Source organism: Podarcis filfolensis, assembly GCF_964270895.1.
Source record: "Podarcis filfolensis genome assembly, chromosome: 17".
In the NCBI taxonomy this organism is placed as follows: Eukaryota; Metazoa; Chordata; class Lepidosauria; order Squamata; family Lacertidae; genus Podarcis; species Podarcis filfolensis.
The window spans coordinates 1225338-1248713 of NC_139621.1; the positions used below are offsets into that span (position 1 = coordinate 1225338).

Sequence of the window (23376 nt, forward strand, 5' to 3'; positions counted from 1 at the left end):
GGCTCCCAGAAGAAAATGTGGCCCTTGGGGTGAAAAGTCCCCACACCTCTAGGCAACTAGTAAGCATGTTCCAGTGCAGTTTTCCATGCACATTTAGCAGGCAAATGTTGCTGTGTTGTTTGTCAGGCATCAGAACAGACTCCATCCACACAACTTGAGTTAGAGGCAGTGTGCAATGGAATGGCTGTAACCCAAGCAGCATACAGTGGTACTTCGGGTTACATACGCTTCAGGTTACACACTCCGCTAACCCAGAAATAGTACCTCGGGTTAAGAACTTTGCTTCAGGATGAGAACAGAAATCACGCAGTGGCGGCAGCAGGAGGCCCCATTAGCTAAAGTGGTGCTTCAGGTTAAGAACAGTTTCAGGTGAAGAACGGACCTCCGGAACGAATTAAGTTCTTAACCTGAGGTACCACTGTACAATCATGGAATTGTAGAATTGGAAGGTACCCCTGCAATGCAGGAATCTTTTTGCCCAATGTGGAGCTTGACCACATGACCCTGAGATTAAGAATCTACCAACTGAGCTGTACACATTTTGGGGGCTTTTGAGGGTTTGAGTTGGATAATACAGAATAGGAGCCTGTAAGAACATGTTGCAGTCATGCAGCAGAAGCTGTCCATGTTGCAATGCAGATGATATGCATGTTTGCAAGGTGACTGCTGCGCCAAAGATGCAGCACTGTGTAACAAAGCAGTCTGCTATGTTCTGTAAGTAAATAGCATCCTGCAGCAGAAGAACAGGGTCCTGCCTCCTGGAGGGTAAACCCAAAATTTCAATGCAGGGCTTTGCATAAATTGAAGGCGTCAGGAATGCAGTGCAGGCTACCATAGGATTTTGCAGTTTTCTTGAGGAGTCCGGAAACAGGTGATTTGGAATGGTGCAGGATTTTGCAGCCTACCTGTGAAATGCCTTTTCAGAAAGCTGTTGCCATCTGCCCTCCTGAGAGGCCCATTAACTTTCTAAAAACTGCAGCGAAAACAGCTCACGTCTCCTTGCTAGCTGTTTTCGCTGCAGTTTTTAGCAAGAGACTCTCCGTCGGGCAGATTTCAGTAGCTTTCGCGGGGAGTGATTCATAAGTAGGCTGAAAAATCGTGAAGGGAGACGAGGTCGCGTTTTGTACAGAAAAGTGCATCTACGGAAGAAACACGCATCCGTAGCACCGCAGGCTGCAGTCTCCCGAAGGTTCACACGTTCTCTCTCCCCAAGCGCAGTTTTCCATTGCTGCAGAGAGATCGGGGAAGGGAATGCGGATTTATTTAGCAGAGACTGCTGCACTCTTCGACACGCAGACTTTAGTTGCAATGCGTACGTGTGTGTATGCTTCCGTATGGATGAGTTTGGGGTGGTTGTTGTTGTTTTGCGATGCGGAAAAGTCTGAGTTTTAGGATGCAACCATCGTTGGCCGGGGGAGAGAAAGGGATTTTGGTGCAGAGTTCGATGCTAAGAAGAGACCATTGTTGTTCCAAGCCAGTGTGCTTTGCAAATGCCCTGCCAGGCGTTCCTTTCCACCGATTGCTGGCCTTTAGCTTGGGAGTTCTGCAGCCGCTCGGGCTCCAGAATAGCTCGCACCGCGGGGGGATGGAAGGAATACGCTAGGCAGGATCTTGGGATCCGCAGACAGGAAGCGCTCAGGCGCTCAGCTCCTCTCGCGGTGCGCACGGCTGAAGCATCCTCGTCTCTCTCTCTCCTCCCTGTCTCATCCGACTGAGTCAGGAGGTTGCGGGGGCGCCTCAGAGATGCTCCAGCCACAGAATGGAGCGGGGGAGAGAAAAACGGTCCGGGATCGGAGACTGGAGGAGGGCACGCCGTAGCATCGCAGCCCGGTCGAGAGGGGTAATCTCTCTCTGCCCCCTCCAAATAGCCGCTTCATAGGATTTAAACATAATCTTTGCTCCTAGGGGATCCCGGAAGGGGAGCGGGGCATAGTTCACTTCGCTGCCCCTCGACTCAGAGAAGCCTAGGGAACAATTGTCAGAGTTCCCTGCAAAGAGGCTGTGAAAGCACTACGGGAGTTGTAACTCTCTGAGGGGACTAGGGTGGGCTGGTCTCCCCACTCTCGTCGCTTCTGACACTACCGTCGCCAGGACACTCTGGCGGAAGCCCAGGCTGCTTAGAAATGGCGTGGCGCTGCTTTAAACATGCAGCGCGGAAGCAGAGCCATATCTGGGCTCCCTTGCGCCCTTGGCGAGGAGATGTGGGGCGCACAGGCCGCTAGCCACTCCGAGCCAGAGTGGAGAGGGTTTTTTATGCCCCCCCCCGAGCCTGTGCCCTTGGTGGGGGCCAGCATAGCCAACCCCTAGGTCTGCCCTGTGCGGAAGTTGGGAGCCAGAGGAGAAAGGCGCAAAGGGTGCTGTGGGTGCAGGAGTCGGCTCTCTCCCTGTGAAGAGAAAAGGGCCTGGTGTTGCGGGCGGGGCGGGGGAGAAGGGCAGGGGCACTGGAGCGTTGGCTCAGGCAGGTTTTTTTCTCCAGCAGTGCCCTGTGATCCAGAAGGGGGGTGGCTCCTGGGTTGTCCCTGGCTCTAATTGCAGAGTAGGGTGTTACTGAGCCAGAAAAAGGGGCATTTATCGGGGCAGAATTCAGCCAGAAAGAGGGAGGTCAAATAGGACTGTCTGGAACATGCCTCCCCCTGCAAAAAAGGGGGGTGGGAGGGAGCCCAATGTGTGCCCTAGAAAGCAGCCCAGAATCATCTGCCGGGTGTCTGAGTCTAGTTGTAAAGGGAGGGAGTTTGAGAATCTCTGGTCTCATGATTTGAGAGGAAGAAGGGTCATGAGATTCTCAGCCCAATTCTGACAGGAATGACGCCTGGGCATTTTGGTGGGCTACCTGTTCCCAAACTGGGAAGGCAAAGCTCGACTTGGTGAATTGAGGGAGTCAGGGACTCCTAGGTTCTCCTCTAACTGTGCTGGAAATATGGGGTTTAGGGCAGGCTTTGCCAACATGGTGCCCTCCAGCCATTTGGGGCTAAACCCCCCACCTGCCATAGCCATGGGCACGCTGACTGGCGAGCAGCTACAGTGCCAAACCACTGCAGGTGGGCAAAGGTTGGTCTGCGGGGCTGGAATGAGCAGAGGGTGGGGAGACCATTCATTCTGACCCTGCTGGGCACCAGAGCTGCACAACCGTTGCTGAAGATCCCTGGGGATGACAAGTACCAGTAGCATTGTCAGGGAATGCTTTCAGGTGGGCTCATGCTTGGACGATGCGCAAGCCCCTCTGCTGGGTCCTGGCTTTCCCCTTTTAAGCTGTGTGTCTGCAGCCGGGCTCCCTCGCTGCTGCTGCTGCGTCTTTCAGTTTGCGCCGTCCTGTCCCTGCTGGGCATTTGGTTGCTGAGAGGAGACTGAGCTGTAAACGGAGGGGAAAGCTTCTTATTTTTAGCTGCTGTGTGTCTAGACTCCCTCAGAGCTGGAAGCAAAATTCCAAAGGTCTTGCTGCCCTGCCTGCCTACCCTGCCCATTTTCCACGAACCTGAATGTTTGTGTGTGGGCACGAGGGGGCGCCATATTACAAGAACTGGATTTGCTAAAAGGGGATTAGAATGGGCTGCAAAATGGACCCCAAAGCCCTGGCCCTGACCAGCTGTGATTGTGCCTGTGGGTTAACTGCCTTTGCAGCCATTGATGGCCTCAATAGGAGGCCAGGAGAGACAAAAGGAAATATTGCTTCACAGAACTTGTAACTAGCCTGTGGAATTCATTGCCACTAGGTGTGGTGGATTTCACTACCACAAGCCGCTAGGTTAGGTGGCTGTAAAATAAGATTTAACGGAGTCCTGGTTTTAAAATATGCACACTGCAAAGTCCTGTGGTACCTTAAAGACCAACCCATTATAACATCAGTTTTTGTGGACTAAAGGACACCGCCAGTGGACTTAGGCACCCAAGCTGATGAGAGCATAGGAGAGAGTCCAGCACCCTCTTCTCACAGTGGCCAGCCAGGTGCCTGTGCGAAGCCTGCCAGCAGGACTTGAGTTCTCTCCTGACATTCAGTTCTCAGCAGCTGGTATATAGCGGTGGACTGGCTCTGACTGTGAGGGTGGAAAATACCCTTTGTGGCTCTTCATGATTCCACATTAAAGACATTTGTGATGGCTAACTCTGGAAACAGTGGCAATGGAAGGTCCGTCGGTGGCTGTTTGCCTTGATGGTTGCATGGACCTTCCATGTACACAGGCAGTCAATCCTTGAGTCCGGTCAGGGAATGAACCTCCGTTTCATGCATTGTTTGTGAAAGTCCAGTGGCATCTCTGACTGCTTTTGGAAACAGAAGGGATGTGCACTTCTGTGAGGCTTGTGTGAATGTCCTGGTGGATTCATGAGCCCCATGTTAATGGGTGGAAGGCGGACCACCATTTTAAAATTACTATTATTATCATTAGATTTATTATCCACCAGCAGGCCCCAGGTTGCAGCAGTATTAGAACACATTATTAGACCCAGCTTGAAACAAATTATAACCATGACTAGAGTGGGTGCTAAAAATATATGTACCTAGAGTGTCAAATTTTGATTTTCCGCTGCAGGCAGCAAAATACCAAGAGTTGTGGGGAGATTGGAGCCTGCCATAATTTGAACAACCACACTTTACACAGCATTTCAATAAATAAATAAATAAACAACAGCAATATGGAAAGTGGGAGGAGGAAGGGAGAGTTTCATTTCCCCAGGAACAAAATACTGAGCTTTGATGATGTGACGTCCCCGTGCCAGGAGCGCTGCGGGGAGAAAATACGTCTGGTTCCTTGGTGACAGATGACTAAGTACTGCACATTTAGTGCACCCAACCATCTTTACATTCTGGAAGGCCGTGATGCGTTTTGGAAGAGATGGAGGCCGTGTTCCATATGTTTCTTTGGGTAGGAACCGATCTCGAAGATAGAGGGATTCTGTTTTAAATGTCAGTAATACAATAAAGCAGCGCAGAGCAGGCAGGAATGATTGTGCTCAGAAAAGATGCTGACCAAGGCTGGAATATTCTTTAACAGCAGATAGCTACACACATTCATGTTCCATCCTTGCTCAAATTCAGTTTCCAGGAGCAGGATTGTACTAAGCCGTCCTGTCAGCACAAGGGCAGCAGGATTTCCCCTTCCCTTCCAGCTGTGTGTGCCTTGAGTCCACTCCAGATCTGCTCCAGAGGGTTGGAGGGAACCCCTAGACTAGATTTAGGCTGTGTGAAGGGGAGGGGGCTTCCACTGTGCTGCAGAAATCCTTTTGCTGACAGAACTACTTCACATTGCATATCGCCCCAGGACTTCTGTTCCCTCCAGTTCAAGGCAGGGAGAAACCTGTGGTTCTGCAGAGGCTTTTGGTCTCCAGCCTCCGCCATCCCAGACCATTGGGCATGCTGACTAATGGGAGTTGGGGATCTAGCAGCATCTGGAGGACCACAGGGGCCCCACCTCTGAGGAAGCGGGTCTTGTGCTTTGAATTGGATCAATACTTTTTGGCTTCATAGGCCTAGCTCGGATCCAGCCCTGTTGTACTGTGGCTGTGGTGTGGCCATGCAGATGAGTTGTTTGTGTTTGTGCTGCTGGCTCCAGTTGGGATCATTATAAGCTTAAAGATTAGATTGTAGAATCGTAGAGTTAGAAGGGACCATGAGGATTGTCTAGTCCAACCCGTGGGACTCGAACCCACGACCCCAAGATTAAGAGTCTCCTGCTCTACCAACTGAGCTAAATGTGGTGTTTTGCTTACTGCCAGAGACATTAACAATGTCTTTCTTCTTCTAGGGCAAAATATTTCAAGGGGAAGAAGCTTCATGGGGAGATGGACATCAAAGTTGAGCAGGTAAGCCAGTGTCCAGTGTGGGGGACTCAAGATCCAAAAGCCTTATGGGCTCAGGCTGGAACCTAGTGAGGACTCTCCACAGTCCACACTCTCCACAGGCTCTGACAAGAATAGGGATGTGCACCATCTTGGCACCTGGGACCGGCAGGCGGAGTGGAGCGGTTGACTTGGCTTTGCTTGCTATCATTGGCCTGGGCTTGGCTAACAGGATGGTGTATTCTGTTTGCTGTGGTTGCAGCTCCTCCATCATGAGCTGGAAAGCACATTTGTCTAGACCCAGAAGCAGCACCCACCTTTGGGTACCTATGGCAGCCCTCGACCTGCAGCCTGGTCCACTGCTGGCCCCTGCTCTACCAGCCCCACCCCAGCTGGTGCTTCAGTCAGTGATGGGTGGCTCGGCCCGGGAGCTGCCATTTTAAATCTCCACAATGTCCTCAAGGTAGCATCTTTTTGTGGCATTGTGGGAAATATAAATGGCTGCTTCTTGGTGTTGCAGCTGATTCAGAGCACTCCTTGGGGCCAACCAAGGGTGCCAACTTGAATAATATATGGGTGGGCCAGCTAAGCCCCACCCTGCATAATTGTTCACGTGATGTGCACACACATCGTTTGAATGGCAATGCACATCAAATTTGGGCCTCCCACAGCCCCCTATGGGGCCAACTGATCTCAGAGCAGAACTCCTTTGAAGGTGCCTTCTGAACCTCAGGACCCTGGTTCGTTCTGCAGGCGTCTCTCCCCAAAGGAGCAGGGTGGGAGATTTGGAACCTCTATAATAAACCTTTTTATCACTTTGAAAAAAAAAAAATAAGAGCAGAACTCCTCAAACCTGTGGTCCTGTTTGTGACCCCAGACTGACACTAGTCGCCTGCATGCACATCGCTGAGGAAGCTCACATTTTAAACCCTGAAGACACCATGTGTGTCTGCAGTTGGCAATAGGTGAGCACGCTGCCCGTTTATGAAAGAAGCTCCGGCCTCATCCTGACCCTCTCCGTCCTCCCTGGGGGAGGCAAAGTTGCTGTTCATTGTTCACTCTCTTCCCCCCAGCCTGAGGCTGAGCCCAGGGCAAGGTCCTGAGGCGGCTTTTGTGGCTGAGCCACTGGCGCAAACCTCTGCCTGACTCAGAAATAATGGACGCAACAACCACAGTGAGAGCAGGAAGTGAAACTCAGGGCTGATGGTTTAGGTCAGCAGTTTCCGAGAAGTCTTACTTTCTGAGAATCCTTTTAACATCATTTTGTCTCCCTCTTTTTTATTTCAAAGGGGAAACAAACAAGCAGACTCACACATACAAAAACACACAACATGCAACAGAAAGCAGACCTATGTAAACCCCTATAAGAAAAGTGTTCAGCTCAAACAATTGTGCATCATATTCTGAATCTCTTCTGAAGATTGATTTTTTTATAAGATATTTATTGAGATTTTACAAAAAAATAAGTTTACAAAATAGAAAAAAGTCACATAGAAAGAAAAAGATACAAAAAAGAAGACATAGAAAAATACATAAAAAAGAAAAAAGAAGGATAAAAATACAAAATACAAAAAACAAATAGATAACAAAGAATTAAAAACAAATCCGTTTTTAGTAACTTTAAACTCATTAGCTTGTTTCCTTGACCTCCTCACACCTCCCCTTTTTGTATTCCCATTTAAATAGTTAAATCAGCAAATCCTTACTCTCTTTCGTTTATCTTAACTCTATATCTTAAAATATTATATATATTTTTTATAATAATATTTTATTAGATTTTAACAAGAAAAAAGGTTACAAAACCATAAACAACAACAAAATAAACACCGGAAAAAAGAGGAAAAAAAATACAAACATCAAAAATTCAACACAAAAAGAAAAAAAAAGAAAGAAGAGAAGAAAAAAGAAAAAAGATAAGAAAAATAAAAATCCCTCTTTTCAATTTCTCACCATTTTTTTACTTATTTTCCTGACTTCCTCCCACCTCCCTCTTTGTATTCCATTTAAAGATATGTTCAGCAAATTCATACCTCTTACCTTACCCTTAATTATATATCCCCATATAATATCCTCATGTTTTCATTTATAAGCAAACCATTCTTACAAATTCTTATTTCAACTTATTACTCAAACCACTTCATTTTTACAATAATTTCATTAATTTTATCTTATCCTCAAATCATTAAACTTTCAAAATTTAAACCAAATTTTGCTAAAGCCAATTACATCCTTTCCAACATCTTTTAATGTTTCATTAGTATTAAACTAATTCCATAAATATAAGTTTATTACAAAAAGCATTTCTCATTCTAAGTTAATCCAGCGTCCCTTTTCCTGGTTCATGGCAATGTCAGTCCATATATCATTATATCCTTGTCAATCAGGTGTCCTGATGTCTGAGGCTCTCAAGTCACTTCCAAGCCCCTTCTGCGAGTTTTCTTGTTCCTGTTTGTAATTGCATACATCCTTGTTCCCTGTTGAGTTCTTTCGCCTTTCCTTCTCTTTCTCCTTGGGGGGCCAATCTCCGGGTAATTCCGTACAGTAATATTCTTCATTTCCTTTTATCCAATTGTCCCATTCCCTGGTGTTGCACTCCCCAGTGTTTAGTTTGTAATCCAAAGAGTAATTGTTCCAAAAAAGATCTTCCACTTGTTTCACAGTCCCACCAGAAATAGAAATTTTCTTAAATCCAAAGTTTAGCCAGTGTCCTCCAAATTCCATCTTCCAGTATTGCAGCTTTTGGTCATGTGAGACTTTAATTCTCTGTGTCTTTTGAGATACATTCACAATCTCTTCCATCTTTCTCTGCCCTTGCACTTGCCCTATTGAACCAGTTTCCTGAATAGATTGTTGTGCAGTTTCTGTAGCTGCATTTTCCATTGGCACCTCTTTGCTGACTGCAGCTGCTGTATAGTCCATCTTTTGATTCATCAAAGACACTTTCTCCTCCAGCTGTCGCAGCACATCATATATTTTGCCCAGGGCAGATAAAACTTCCTCTCTAATCATTTCTGTCAAGGTCAGGGAGCTGGTCCCACGGTCTAATTTTCCCAGTTACAATGTTCTCTTTACAGTTTAGAACAAACACACTGGCTGGCTTCCTCTAGGGGGTGTAGTTACTTTTTGGCATCCATTTTTAAATTGTATCCAACAAGGAAAAAATTACTTTCGATTTTCAGATATTTTGTTTCCTTTCAATATAAAACAAATAGGCAGAAAGCAGCATTAGAATTATTTTTTCCCTTTTCCAGTTCTATATGTCAATTTTTCTATTTTCAAATTGTAGATATCACCGACAGTTTCTTTCCTGTCATTCCGTCCCCAGGTTAGGGACAGTGGAAGCTTATTTTCTTAACTCTCTCTCTGCAGGATTAGAAAGTCAAATTTTCTCCCCCTTTCCTCCTGCTGTCTAGGGGGGTTTGATGGTTAAAGTGCAGGAAACTTCAGGCTATCTGTTTTCCTGGCTTTTAGCTTGTAACATTTTTGCTTTGATCTTTATACAAAGGACGGGAGGTGGACTTCCTTTTTGCACCTTCCCGTTTCAGGTCAAATTCAAGGCTATATTTTAGTCCAAAATTTTCAATTGTCCTATTCACGGGTTGTTGTTTAAAATCCGAATTGTCACAGGAAGAAGGACAGCGCTCTCCGACAACAGCTGTGCAGCTTCGCTCCGCAGAAGTAGCGATTGACTCTCAGCACCGCGCCAGCCCCCGTCTCACTCCGCAGCCCTTTATAGGGTTCCTTTGCCGAACGGGGGGGGCGCAAACGGTGCCCGCCGAGTCCCACAGCTGCAGGCTTCTTCCGCCTGCGTTTTTCAAAGGGTCCCCGCTTCGCTGCAGCGGTAGGACCCGATTTCTGCGGAGCTGTCTCCCTCTGAATCAGAGGGAATCCACCATTGTCGGAGGCGCCGCCTCCGGAAGTATATCTTAACATATTATAACTCTATATTTTCATCCATTTATCAATTCATTTTTGCATATTCTTATTAACTTTGTTGCTATTGCCACTTATTTTCAATCCAACATCATTTTAACATTCATTAATTTTACAGTGTTTCTGAAGATAGTCTTTAAATTTCTTCCAGTCTTCTTCCACCAACTCTTCTCCCAGGTCTTGGATTCTGCCAGTCATTTCCGCCAATTCCATATAATCCATCACCTTCATCTGCCACTCTTCCAGGGTGGGTAACTCTTGTGTCTTCCAATACTTTGCAATAAGTATTCTTGCTGCTGTTGTTGCATACATAAAGAAAGTTCTATCCTTCTTTGGCACCAATTGGCCGACTATGCCCAGGAGAAAGGCCTCTGGTTTCTTCAGGAAGGTATATTTAAATACCTTTTTCATTTCATTATAGATCATCTCCCAGAAAGCCTTATTCTTTGGGCAGGTCCACCAAAGGCAGTGGCGTAGCGTGGGGGGTGCAGGGGGGGCCAGCCGCACCGGGCGCAACATCTGGGGGTTAGGGTTAGGGGGCGCAAATCCACGGGTTAGGGGGCGCAAATTACTTGCCTTGCCCCGGGTGCTACGCCACTGACCAAAGGTGAAAGAATGTACCTTCATTTTCTTTGCATTTCCAACATTTATTATCGGGCAAATGATAGATTTTTGCAAGCTTGACTGGTGTCATGTACCACCTGCATATAATTTTCATAATATACTCTCTTAAGGCATTACATGCCGTAAATTTCATACCAGTGGTCCACAACTGTTCCCAGTCAGCAAACATAATGTTGTGACCAATATCTTGTGCCCATTTGATCATAGCAGATTTAACCGTTTCATCCTGCGTATTCCATTTTAACAGCAAGTTATACATTCTTGAAAGTATCTTAGTTTTGGGATCTAACAGTTCTGTTTCCAATTTTGATTTTTCCACCTGGAAGCCAATTTTTTTATCCAAATTATAGGCCTCTCTTATTTGATAATAATGAAGCCAGTCTCGCACTTTATCTTTTAATTTCTCAAAACTCTGCAATTTCAATTTGTCTCCTTCTTGTTCCAATATTTCCCAATATTTCGGCCATTTGGCCTCCATATTGAGCTTTTTCTGAGCCTTCGCTTCCATTGGTGACAACCACCTTGGTGTTTTATTTTCCAGTAAATCTTTGTATCTTATCCAGACATTGAACAATGCTTTCCTGACAATATGGTTTTTAAATGCTTTATGTGCTTTAACCTTCTCGTACCACAAATATGCATGCCATCCAAAAACGTTGTTAAAACCTTCTAGGTCCAAAATGTCTGTGTTCTCAAGAAGCAGCCAGTCTTTCAACCAGCAGAATGCTGCTGATTCATAGTAAAGTTTAAGGTCTGGCAGGGCAAATCCACCTCTTTCCTTTGCATCAGTTAATATTTTAAATTTTATTCTAGGCTTCTTGCCCTGCCAGACAAATCTGGAAATGTCTCTCTGCCACTTCTTGAACCAGTCCATCTTGTCCAAAATTTGCAATGATTGAAACAGAAATAACATTTTTGGCAATACATTCATCTTTATAGCTGCAATTCGACCCAACAGGGAAAGCTTCAAATTTGACCATATTTCCAAATCTTTTTTCACTTCTATCCAACATTTCTCATAGTTATCTTTAAATAAATTTAGATTCTTAACAGTCATATTAACCCCCAAATATTTTACTTTCTTAACTAATGTTAAACCTGTCTCCTTCTGAAACCTCTCTTTCTCAATTGGTGTAAAATTTTTCTCAAGGACTTTAGTTTTTGACTTGTTCAACTTAAATCCTGCCACATGACCAAATTCTTGAATCAATTCTAATACTCTTTTCGTACTAGATTCTGGCTCCTGTAACGTCAGAACTAGGTCGTCTGCAAAAGCTTTCAATTTATATTGTTTGGCTCCGACCTGAATACCTTTAATTAGACGGTCCCTTCTAATCATATTCAGCAAAACCTCCAGAACCGAAATAAAAAGCAATGGGGAAATTGGGCAGCCTTGTCGTGTCCCTTTCTCTATCTTAAATTCCTCTGTCATCACATTATTAACTATTAACTTAGCCTTTTGTTCTGAGTAAATTGCACTTATACCATTTTCAAACCCTTGGCCCACCCCCATTCCCTGAAGATTTTTCTTCATAAAATTCCAAGAAATATTATCAAAAGCTTTTTCCGCATCTATAAAAAGTAAAACTGCTTTGGTATTGATGTTCACTTGCAGCTTCTCCAGAATGTTAATTATATTCCTCGTATTGTCAGACAGATGTCTACCTGGGAGAAAGCCGGCTTGATCTTTATGTATCTCTTCAACTAATACCTTTTTTAATCTATTAGCCAAGATATCAGCAAAAATTTTGTAATCCACATTAAGTAGGGATATGGGGCAGTAGTTCTTAAGTTGTGTCTTTTCAGACTCAGTTTTCGGTATAAGTGTAATGTAAGCTTCCTTCCACGACTCTGGCGCCTTTTCCCCCTCCAAAATTTCATTACAGACCTCCTTTAGTGGCTGAATTAACCAGTCTTTCAAAGATCTATAATATTTGGAGGTTAGACCATCCGGCCCTGGAGATTTACCCAACTGCATGTTCTGAATGGCACCTTCAACCTCCTGTTCTGTAATTTTGTGATTCAACATTATCTTATTTTCTTGAGAGAATTTTTGTAATCCATTTGTTCTTAAAAATTGGTCTAAATCAGTCTCTTTCTGTGGCCCTTGTGTATATAGTTGTTTAAAATATCTCTGGAAGCACTTTCTAATCTCCAATGGAATTCTGTATGTTCTTTCCTTCCACATCCAAATTTGTGATGGTGTTTAATTTTTGTCTTTTTTTCATCTGCCAGGCTAGCAGTTTCCTGCATTTATTAGCCGATTCAAATGTCTTTTGTCTCATCTGCTTAATTTTCCATTCTACTTCCTGATTTATCATTTTCATGTATTGTACTTGATATAGCTTTATTTCTCTCAGAATCTCTTGCGACTTTGGTTTCGCTCTTAATTTCTTCTCTCCTTTTATTTTTTCCAAGATTTTATCTTTTTTCTCATTTTGAGTTCTCTTCTTTATTGCGTTCTGTTGAATCAGAAACCCTCTCATGACCGCTTTGCTTGCGTCCCAGATTACTCTTTTTTCAACCGTGGTATTCAAATTTATCTCAAAATAATCTCTCAAGATTTTTTGGGCCTTCTTGGTAACTTCTTGATCTCTAAATAAGGTGTCATTCATCCTGCATCTGAAGGAACCGATTGTTGTTAGTTTCATCTCCATCTTCACCGCATTATGGTCGGAGCACGTTTTTGGGCAAATTTCCACTTTTCGAGTCTCAGGTGCCAGTCCTCTAGTTATCCATATTTGGTCAATTCTTGTCCATGTCATTTTGGCTTCAGAGAAGAATGTTCCCTCTCTTCCAAGGGGGTTCCTAGTTCTCCAGATGTCAATCAAGTCCATATTGTCAGTCAGTTCAAAAAAGGTTTTTGGTAATCTTTAGTTACAACCTGTCTCTGCGACTTATCCATATTTGTAGATACCACTCCATTCATATCTCCCATCATAATAATGTTGTAGTCCATGTAGTCAAGCAATGTCTCATGCAATTTCTTGAAGAATTCAGATTTCCCCTCATTTGGTGCATAAACTCCTACAATCAGAAATTTTTCTCCTTGTGATTGAATCTCAATTGCCACAAATCTTCCTTGTTCATCTTTAAAAACAAATTTCGGTGATAGGCTCTCTTTGGCATAAATAACAACTCCTCTCTTTTTAACCTTGTCCGATGAAATAAACTCTTGACCCAATCTTTTATTAATCAGTACTTTCCTGTGAAGCCTTATCACATGAGTTTCCTGTAAACAAATTAAATCCAATTGTTCCTTTTTCAATAAATGAAAGACTTTCTTCCTCTTCTCCGGGGAATTAAATCCATGAATGTTCCAACTTAATAATTGCAGAGACATGGTGTGGTTATTCTATTCTCCTCCAACTGCTCCCAAAAGTTCTTCTTGTTCTGACGGTGGTATCGCTTTTTTTAGTTTGTCCAGTCCCAAAGGTGGTGGTACTATGTCTAGTACTCCTGATCTTAAAGCTCTTAGCTCTTCTAGTACTTCTTTTTGCAGGTCTTCTTCGTGGTCTCTCAAAAATTTTCCCTTATCTTCCACTGATCTTATTTTGAACTTTTTCCCTTTAGAGGTAAAAGATAGTCCCTGGGGGAATTCCCACCTAAAGACAATTCTGTTTCTTCTCAGTAGGGCCACCAGATCTCCGTAGTTGGTTCTAAGATCCAATAGATGTTTCGGTATATCCTTAAAAATCTCCACTCTCGAGTCGTTGATCTCCAAAGTCTTCTGGAAGTGCGCACTCAGTATTTTATCTCTCTCTTCTTTCGTTCGGAGGGTAACCAAACAGTCTCTCACCCTGTTTTTTCTCCCTCCTCTTCCAAGTCTGAATGCACTTACTATCTTAAAGTCTTTCTCCAGCTCCAAATTCCAAAATTTTCAAAATTCCTGCGTAAGGTAATCACTTAGGTTATCTTTTTCAAGTTCCGGTACTGCCCTGATCCTCAGATTGGTCTGTTTCTCCCTCAGTTCAATCAAAGACAGAAGTGACTGATGGTCCCCAATCTGTTTGCGCATAGGTTTTATTTCTTCCTCTACAGCCACTGCTTTTTCTTTTGCTTCCTCAGCTATTTTTCGATTAGACGCAGATTCTTCCAGCAATTTTTCAATAGATTCTGTATTGGAATTCACCTTCTGTCCCAGATTATTAATGCTGGCAGTATTCCTGTCTATTTTAGTTGATTGTTCCGTAACTTGTTTGCTTAGGCCTTCCAATTTTTCATAAATTTTATTTAACACAGAAGTAAAATCCCCTTCTGAAGCCATTCCTTTTGACCCAGCTTATGCAAAATCTTCCCCCTGTGTCACAGGAGGGCCGGGAACAGATGATCTACGTTGCTGGGAAACTGTGCTGGGCTGCTGCACTCTAGCCTTGCCCGATTTTGTTATCCTATCAGTCATCACACTTTTGTCTATGAATCAAGGTCGGTCCCACGGTCAAGTCTTGCCGTGGAAAATCCCCAAAGTCCAGAATGGAAAAATCCCCCAGCTGAATGTACAGCTTCAATGTTCCTCTAGGTGGACACTGTAGCAGTCATTAAAGTTACAATAAAGAATCTTTTCAAACTTTCCTAAGTCCCCCTCAAAAAAACAAGCAACAGTTTCAAGTCCAGAGAAGACCTTCAACAAGTATCTCCTTTGCAGAGTTAACCATTAAAAAGTTACATTGTCTATAAATAGTGCGACTCTCAGTGCAACAATTCTAGTAAACCTGGCAGTCCGTTCCCAGGAGTTAGATAATTGTCTCTATTTTTTCCAGAAGTAAAAAAGTCACTTTTCCCTCTCCCCCCCCCCTCTCCACTAGCCTGGGGGGGGGAGTTCTTTCACTTTGATGTTCAGATTTGGAGCTTTTAAAACACCGCTCTCCAGGTCTTAGCTTAAAAAAGTCTTTGCTTTGATCTGTGTACAGAAACGGAAGGCGGACTTCCTGTTTACACCTTCCCGCTTCAGTGCCAAATTAATCCCTTTTTTCTCCTTTTAGTCCCAATTTCTTAAGCTTCACCTACTCACGGGTAGTTGTTTAGCAGCCAAATTGTCACAGGAAAAAGGTCAGCGCTCTCCGGCAACAGCTGTGCGGCTTCACCCCACGGAAAGAGCGATTGACTCTCAGCACTGCGCCAAGCTCCCGTTACGCTCCGGAGCCCCTTGCGGGGTTCCTTCGCAAATCCGGGGGGCGCTAAGGGTGCCCGCCGAGTCCATGTTCACAGGCTTCTCCTGCCTGTGATTTTCGAAAGGGTCTCCGCTTCGCCGTAGCGGACAGACCCAATTTCCGTGGAACTTCTCCCTCCAGACTAGAAGGAGACCGCCATTGCCGTTGGCGCCGCCTCCGGAAGTCTTCTCTTCTGAAGATTGATAGATGCATTGGCATTTAATTGTTGGTTTGTCGTTGGAGGAACCTCTGTGCATTATGGTGAAGTCTGTTGTGTTTTGGGTGCACACTGAGTTCATGCAGGGCGGTTGCTTAGGTCTTGGTTTACCCATGTGAACTGAGAATGAGCCTTGCAATGGGGGAGGCGGAATTCAGGCTGATTGGAGCTGCTTTCTTCTTTTACTTGAACCCCAAAGTCTACCGACCTTGTGCAAAATGCAAATACACCATTTATTCATTAATTTTATTTATTCTTAAATTTGCACACCACCCTATACCTGCACATTTCAGAGCAGTTACAACATAAAATCACAATATAAAAACAATACTTAATAAAACAAAAACAACACGATTAACCTCCCCCTCCCCAACACATTTTTAAAAGGCGTTGGATGTCAATCAGCTCAAGCCCTGATTAAAAATGCGCTTCTTTTAACTGCTGCGATGTGAAATTGTGCTTTTCCCCCTTGGACCAGGCATGTTTTTTTTAGCTAATACCCAGGGCCGTCTTTAGCAGATGCAGCACAGGGGTGCAAATATCCGCCCAGCGCCCCCAAATTACCACAGATAGTGGGGGGATGGTGAAGCTGCGCACTGTCAGCCATCGGGAGGGCAACTCTCCCCCATGCCGCTGCGGGAGAGCAATATGGTTGGCGGGGTGCAGCTGTTGGGTGTGCAGGGAAAGCGGAGGCTGCCGGCAAAGCCGCGCAGCTCCCCCACTTGCTGGGCGCCCCTGAGAGGCTGGTGCCCTGGCGCGACGCACCACTAATCCCTATGGGAAAGATGGCTCTGCTAATACCAGTCCAATGCCCTTGAGTGAGGGGTGTGGTAGCTTTTTGGTTCTATATATTCTGTTGTAGCTGCACTGGATGAGTGTACACAGAAAGGCAGTCTAAAAACATTTATAAATAAATAAAATTCCTGATCTTCTTACTGAAGAGATTCTTGAAAGGACCATGGGGTTTCCTGGGACTTAAGTCAGCACACGAAACCATTCCAGTTGCGAACCTGCGAACTGTCCTGCCTATGTCTTTCAGGCTTTCTGTGTATCCCTGCTCCCTCCATAGAGTCAGGAGGGGGGCTGCTGACTGTACTGTGTGTGCTGCTTGGTCCATGACTAGGTCTTGTGGGTGTCTCCTGCAGGCAGAGTTCTCCGATCTCAACCTGGTGGCTCATGCCAATGGCAACTTCTCCGTTGACATGGAGGTTATACGCAACGGTGTTAAGGTAGTCAGGTAAGTGGCAGTGCCTGTCCTTCGGTGGCTCGTTCAGCTTGTTTTGACTCAGGTGCCCAAGTGTTTTCTCTACTCATGTTTCAAGGCACTTCCACACAGTGGGTATTTTAGAGTGGGATCCAATCCCACACAGCAAATAAAGGTTGGTGGTCCTGTCATCTAATCTCCCTGCAAACAATTCAGGATGAATGCTCCTTAAATATCGAATGTCACCTAATCTCCATGTAAACAAAGCAGGATGAATGCTTAAAAATCAGGTCATCTGGAAGCACCCTTGGAAGCGCTTTCCCTTCTAAGATGAGGCAAACGTGTATCTTGAGCTTTTCTGTGCGCACACCTTGATCTACCCACACGTACTTGTTATCCCTGAGAAACGTAAATAACAGGATATATTTATCCAAACGTCTTCAAACTTACACGACCCTTTAAAAATTAGCTGATGAAGGTGAATACATCGAAACAGGGCCCTGTCCTGGTTTCTAATCCATAATTGACTTCTGACTTCTGCTCTATGCTTGAAACTGAGTCTCCATCTGCAAGCTGATAAATTATAAGGATCAACATTATTGTCGAGTGAAAAAGAGAAAATCTTTGTAACAAATTATTGTGTTATACATATCTTTATGAGTTTGAGTTTGTAATCTCTGTTAGAGTTTGTAATCTCTATTTGAGTTTGTAATCCTTGTCAGAATACATACCTTTGAACTGATTAGTTTTTGTTACTATTGACTATTGATTGAGGGACCACTCCCACTATTGAAACTTACATTGGCCTGAGTTCTTGGTGTGCTTTTTTCTTGGTACATTTAATAACAAGAACTCCAACTTATTTAAGGTTGGGAGTTCTGCAATGACAAAGTTCAAAAGGTGTGCGTTCAGCTCCCTTTGTTGGCAATCTGTTCTGGAGATACACGGCAGTGCATGCTGCGTCTGCCCACAACTTATGGGGTAGGGATGCATCCTTTAACATGCACCTTGTCATCTCCATGATGGACCTGAACTTTCTCTCAGCTATGGAGTTCTGTTGTGGGGTATCAGGAATTGTGGTTACATGCTCAATTCCTTCCTTCGCTAGGAGAGATTGCATGTCATTTGAACAATATTCACCCCCATTGTCAGTCATTAGCATAGCTGGAGCTCTCTGGAATTTGTTCTTCACCATCGCAAGTTAGTCCTTGAACATTTCCAGCATCTCACTCTTTTCCTTGATGAAATAACACTGCACAATAATTTGAAAAATCATCAAGAAATATTGGTATGTACCTGTTCTTCCCCATTGAGGGAACATTCATAGGTCCACATAAGTCACTGTAGACTATGTCAAGCACTTTGTTGCTTCTCTGCTTGGTCCAAGGAGGAAATGAAAGTTTAACTTATACATTTTGTTGGTGTTGTGTTGCTCTTTGTTATCTGCAGTCCCCTTGCAAGCTCTTTTCTGTAGATCCAGAATGGTGTTGGTGTCTCTGTGTCCAAGTCTTCTGTGCCACAGCTCCAGGTCCGCCTCATGCTTATGGTTTGAGTGTGCCACCTTAGCAGACTGCTTCTCTGAAAGATCAACCTCATATATGCCATTTATTAGCTTGGCTTGAACAAACACTTCACCATTCTTAGTCACATTACATTCTCCATTACCAAACGTTATTTGAAAACACTTTCTGTCCAAACTGGACACACTAAGCATATTACAACTCAGTTGTGGAACATATAAAACTCTTTCCACAATAGTATCCATTGCTTCATTGTTTATATTACATTTCAAAGTTACAGAACCTGCACCTTGAGGTTTAACAACATTGCCACCTGCAATTTCAATATGAGATTCAACAATATCATTAATATCAGTAAAATAGTCCTTTTTATATCCAAAATGTGAAGAAGCTCCAGAGTCAACAATCCATTTGTTTGATTTATTTTCACGTCTCTGAACAGTTAAACTCTTTTCTTGCAAAAGTAAGGTGTGTTCACATTTCCCCTTCTTTTCCTTTTCTTGTTTGGATCCTTACAGTTCCTTGCAATGTGGCCCTCTTTGTTACACTTAAAGCACACAACCTTCTTGGGTGTGTCTTTGGCCTTTGTAAACTGTCTAGATGCATAATTAGTGTCTTTACTCCTCACATTTTGGACTGGAGACTCTGCTCTTGCTTTGCATTCCTGTCTCAAATATGCAGTCAGATCTTTAAAAGTTAAACCTTCTTTATAATCAAGCAAATACATCAAATTTGGATCCTAATGATGTAGGAAGAAAGAAGTCTTCATATCTTCACTGAGTGGACTTTCCGTGAGTTGAATCTTTTGTACTATAGCAGTAAACTCATTTATATGCTTTTAGAATTCTGCTTTATGGTTCATCCTCAGTTTAAAAAGCTCACGCAACAGCATCCTATGAGAGCATTTCATGGTATCTCCATACTGTGGGAATGTTCAGGGATGCAGGAGAGGATATATTGTCTGATTATATCCTTATCCAACTTGTGTTAACAAGTTCCACAATTTCAGCAGAGTAACATTCCCTTCTTTTAAATTTGCAGCGGCTACATTTGCTCAGGCTCGCTAAAGCCTCTATAATAACTGTTCTGGTATTTCCCCTTATTCCCTCATAAAATATAAGAGACAACACAGTCTTTTACAAAAGTATAAAAAGAGTTTACTCACATTCTGTTCACAATCGGATCCCAGAAGGCAGACTTAGCTTAATGAAGTAACATACACTTGGAATCTATCTCATAAGGAGACAGTCCCTTTGTCTTCTCTTGGCTGGAAGCCAAGAGGGCATCTTTGGCTCAGTAGATGTTGTTTCTTCGATGCATGTGGTGAAAGAGAGAGATGGTTGCCCTGCCCTGTGCTTTTGTCGTTACCTGCACAGGTGAGGCTACACCCACCTCTAGTCACATGCAGAGGAAGTCTGTCCCAGCCCAGAAGGAAACAGGAAGTTTACCTGCTGGCTGGACAAACATCCCTCCCCATGTGTAAACATGTTCACTCTAGGAATGTTGTACTTGACTGCTCTTGTGTTTCACATCCCACACATACATGCGCTCTAAATCATTTAAAATTTGAGACGCATCAACTCTGCAGTTAACCTGTGATAACTGTTCATCTTTAAGTCCATCAAAAATAATAGTCTTGGCTTTGCTATTTTGTAGCTTCCATAATCTAATTTTTGCTAAGTCCTCTTCACTCGAGCCACTAGGCTTAGGACTTTCAATAGCATCCAAAATCTCTTGATTCTAGGAGTACTATCAAATGTTGCTTCCAGTGAACAAAATTATGTTCATTCAGCTTAGGCATTCTTGGCCCTGCATCTTCATCAAAAACCACACTAGCCATCTTAAAAATCAAAAATTTCAAAAATATTCAAAATTTCAAAAATTTGCCAAAATTTCAAAATTAAAATCTCAAAAATCTCAAAAGTAAAAACAGCTCTTTACTGTCTTAGGTACTGTGAACTCCAAGGGAAGGAGGTGTGCTTAATTCCCTCACACAATGGAGCAATAGACCATGTTCTTACCAGGAAATAGACAAAGAAAATTACTCTTCAGTTTAGGATCTCAATCCTTTGCAATCCTTCAAAAATACGCAACACTGGGGCCAATAACCCTTTGTGGGAATGTTGTGGGTAACAGGAGAGGATATATTGATTAATATTATCCTTCCTAACTCGCGATAGCAGAGTGCATTCCCCCTTTACACAACAGGTAGCTGGTTGCAGATTCGTTAGAATCTCTTAAGTTCTTTTATTCCTGGTAAGACCCCCTTTATCCCTCCTAAAAGAATAAAGACACCACAGTCTTTATTCATAAATAACAAAAATAAGTTTACTCAGGATCAGGCAGAGCACAGTGTGATCCTTGAAGGCAGGCTTACGGCTTGAGGTTACAAATAGGTTTACCCCATATGGGAGATAACCCAGGGACTGGTGGCTGAGAGCAGCAGTGCAGTCCAGGTGAAGCAGGAAGCAGACAGGACGAAAAAGAGGGGAGGGAGGTAGCTACGTGACTTGGCCTTTTACCAGGTCTGGAAAGGTCACGCCCCCTACTGGTCACATGCAAAGGAAGGATGCTCCAGCCAGGTGTAACAGGAGGTTTGACTGGCTGGACCAACATCCCCTGCATGTGCACTCTAGCAAAACAAGTAATGTTGTACTTGACTGCTCCAGTGGATTACATCCCACAGAAAGGAGATAGGAGGGCTGTAGGATAAAAGAGAATCTGAGCTACCCATTGTACTAGACAACACCAATGTATGGACTCAGCAGATGCATTCTGGTTGATTTAGCCCTGGAAAAGAATCTGTGGCTCCTTCAGTGGTCAAAGGAAAGCAAGCACATGGTCCAAGAGAACACCTGGTCTCATCTTTGAGATGCAGCAGATTAGAGATTACAGACCTGGGAGCCGAGATTCTGGGATCCTGGTGTCTCTAGGAAGCAGGCCTTATGAGCAAGGATGGGGGGGAGAGTGGTTTTCCTGGCCACCCTTGTTCTTCATTATCACGCTTCTTCTTCTTCTTCTTCTAGGAGCCTGAAGCCAGACTTTGTGCTGGTCCGTCAGCATGCCTTCAGCATGGCCCGTGGAGGAGACCATCGTGGCATCGTGATAGGACTGCAGTATGCAGGAGTGCCCAGCGTCAACTCCCTGCATTCTGTGTACAACTTTTGCGACAAGCCCTGGGTGGTGAGTGGGGGGAGCCGATGTTTGGGGCAAGGACTGTGACTGTAGGCTTTGGACTAGGTGGTGACAACGAGTGGAGTGTTTATTGGCATACCCACAAGTTGAAGGACTAGGGGTGTGTACACACTCTATCTTTAAAGCATACTCTGCCCCTCACAGAACTGTGGGCACTGTTGTTTACCCCTTAGAGAATTATAATTATCCAAAACCCTTAATGAATGAAGAAGCCCAGGATTCCTGGAGGGACTTGATGTGTTTTGAATGTACTTTACAGGTATCATGTGTACACAGGGCTCATTTACTCATTCTCTTCCCATGGAACCATCACTAAATTAAAAAGAAATTGACATAAAGCTGAGACACTAAAACTTGAATGGCCGGTGAAAACCAGTTAAAAGCCTTGGATAAACAGGAGAAGTGTTAACTAAATTGTGGGCAACAGGCTTGGCAGGATTCAAGCAGAGAGGCTGTTCTAGAGCATAGATGACACCATTCTTGGAGGTTAAGGCTTCCGGGGCTACTAGGCATGAGGACTATATTGCCTCCAGTATTGGAGGAACTAGGCCTCTAAATCCCAGTGGGTGGAGAACCTGTGAGGAGAGTGCTGTGCTGTTCTGCTCCGCTTATGCTTGCAGGATTCCCATGGGCTTCTGGTTGGTTGCTGTGGGAACTGGATGTTGGACTAGAGGCACCTAATCCTGCAGGGCTCTTCTTACGTTGCTGTAAGCTCACCAGATCCAGGCAAGGATATGGCGGCCTGCCTCAGGCATGGAGCAGCTATTGGGATGCCATGGGCGCAATGCACAGGCAGTGGCCTGGTTGGCCACTGTGGGAGCAGGATGGGAGAGGACCTCTTGGCCTGACCCAGCAGGCTTCTTCTTATGTTCTCATGTTTTTGCTTCATAAATAGAAGGGAAACAGAGCAGAAGGTCATAAGAAGGAAGGCTAAGGTAATGACCACCACTTTGATTTTGGCCTGCAGCTGATGGGCAGCTGGTGCTGCTATGCCCAAAGGGGACTTCTGGTGGTGGCTGGGCAGCAGCATCCTGCACCAAGTGGAGTTTCAAATGTCTGCCTGTGAAGGCAGCAGCAGCAGCTCCCAGAGGGGAAAAGGGGTTCAAGGAAGCAATAGAGGCAAATGGGAGAGTTAGAACAGAAGTGAGCCGAGAACAGATTTAGAAGGTCTCTTTCTTGTTCTGTCTCTTACCTGTGGTGTCCTCCTGACAGTTTGCCCAGATGGTTCGCCTCTTTCGCAAACTTGGACCGGAAGAATTCCCACTCATTGACCAGACCTTCTACCCCAATCACAAGGAGATGGTAAGTTGGGCTGGAGTGTGGTGGGAGGGCTAGAGATACCATATTTCTTCTTCCTTTTTGTGCTAGATCAGTGATCAGAGAGGCTTAATAATAGATTTGTAGAGTTGGAAGGGATCCTGAGGGTCATCTAGTCCATCCTCTTGCAATGCCATAATCTCAACTAAAGCATCCATGACAGATGGCCACCCAACTTTTGCTTTAAACTCTCCAGGGAAGGACAGTCCACAACCCCCAGAGGGAGACCATTCCACTGCCAAACAGCTCTTACTGTTCTTCCTAATGTTTAGTTGGAATCTCATTTCTTGTAACTTGAAGCCATTGGTTCGAGTCCTACCTTCCAGAGCAGGAGAAAACAAGCTTGCTCCCTCCTCCATGTGACAGCCCTTAAGATATTTGAAGATGTCTATCATATCTCCTCTCAGTCTCCTCTGTTCTAGGCTAAACGTACCCAGCTCCTTC

The 23376-nt window shown here is 44.3% G+C and overlaps 1 protein-coding gene across 2 annotated transcripts in view; it reads left to right on the top strand.

Moving 5' to 3' along the window:
* SYN1 (synapsin I) overlaps positions 1-23376 on the top strand; it is a 105933-nt gene that overhangs the window by 21089 nt on the left and 61468 nt on the right. For both annotated transcript variants that reach the window (XM_083592183.1, XM_083592184.1), the window contains exons 2-5: positions 5739-5796; positions 16842-16933; positions 21447-21603; positions 22828-22917. In XM_083592183.1, the coding sequence (XP_083448309.1) occupies positions 5739-5796; positions 16842-16933; positions 21447-21603; positions 22828-22917 (397 nt within the window). The remainder of the gene's footprint in view (positions 1-5738; positions 5797-16841; positions 16934-21446; positions 21604-22827; positions 22918-23376) is intronic.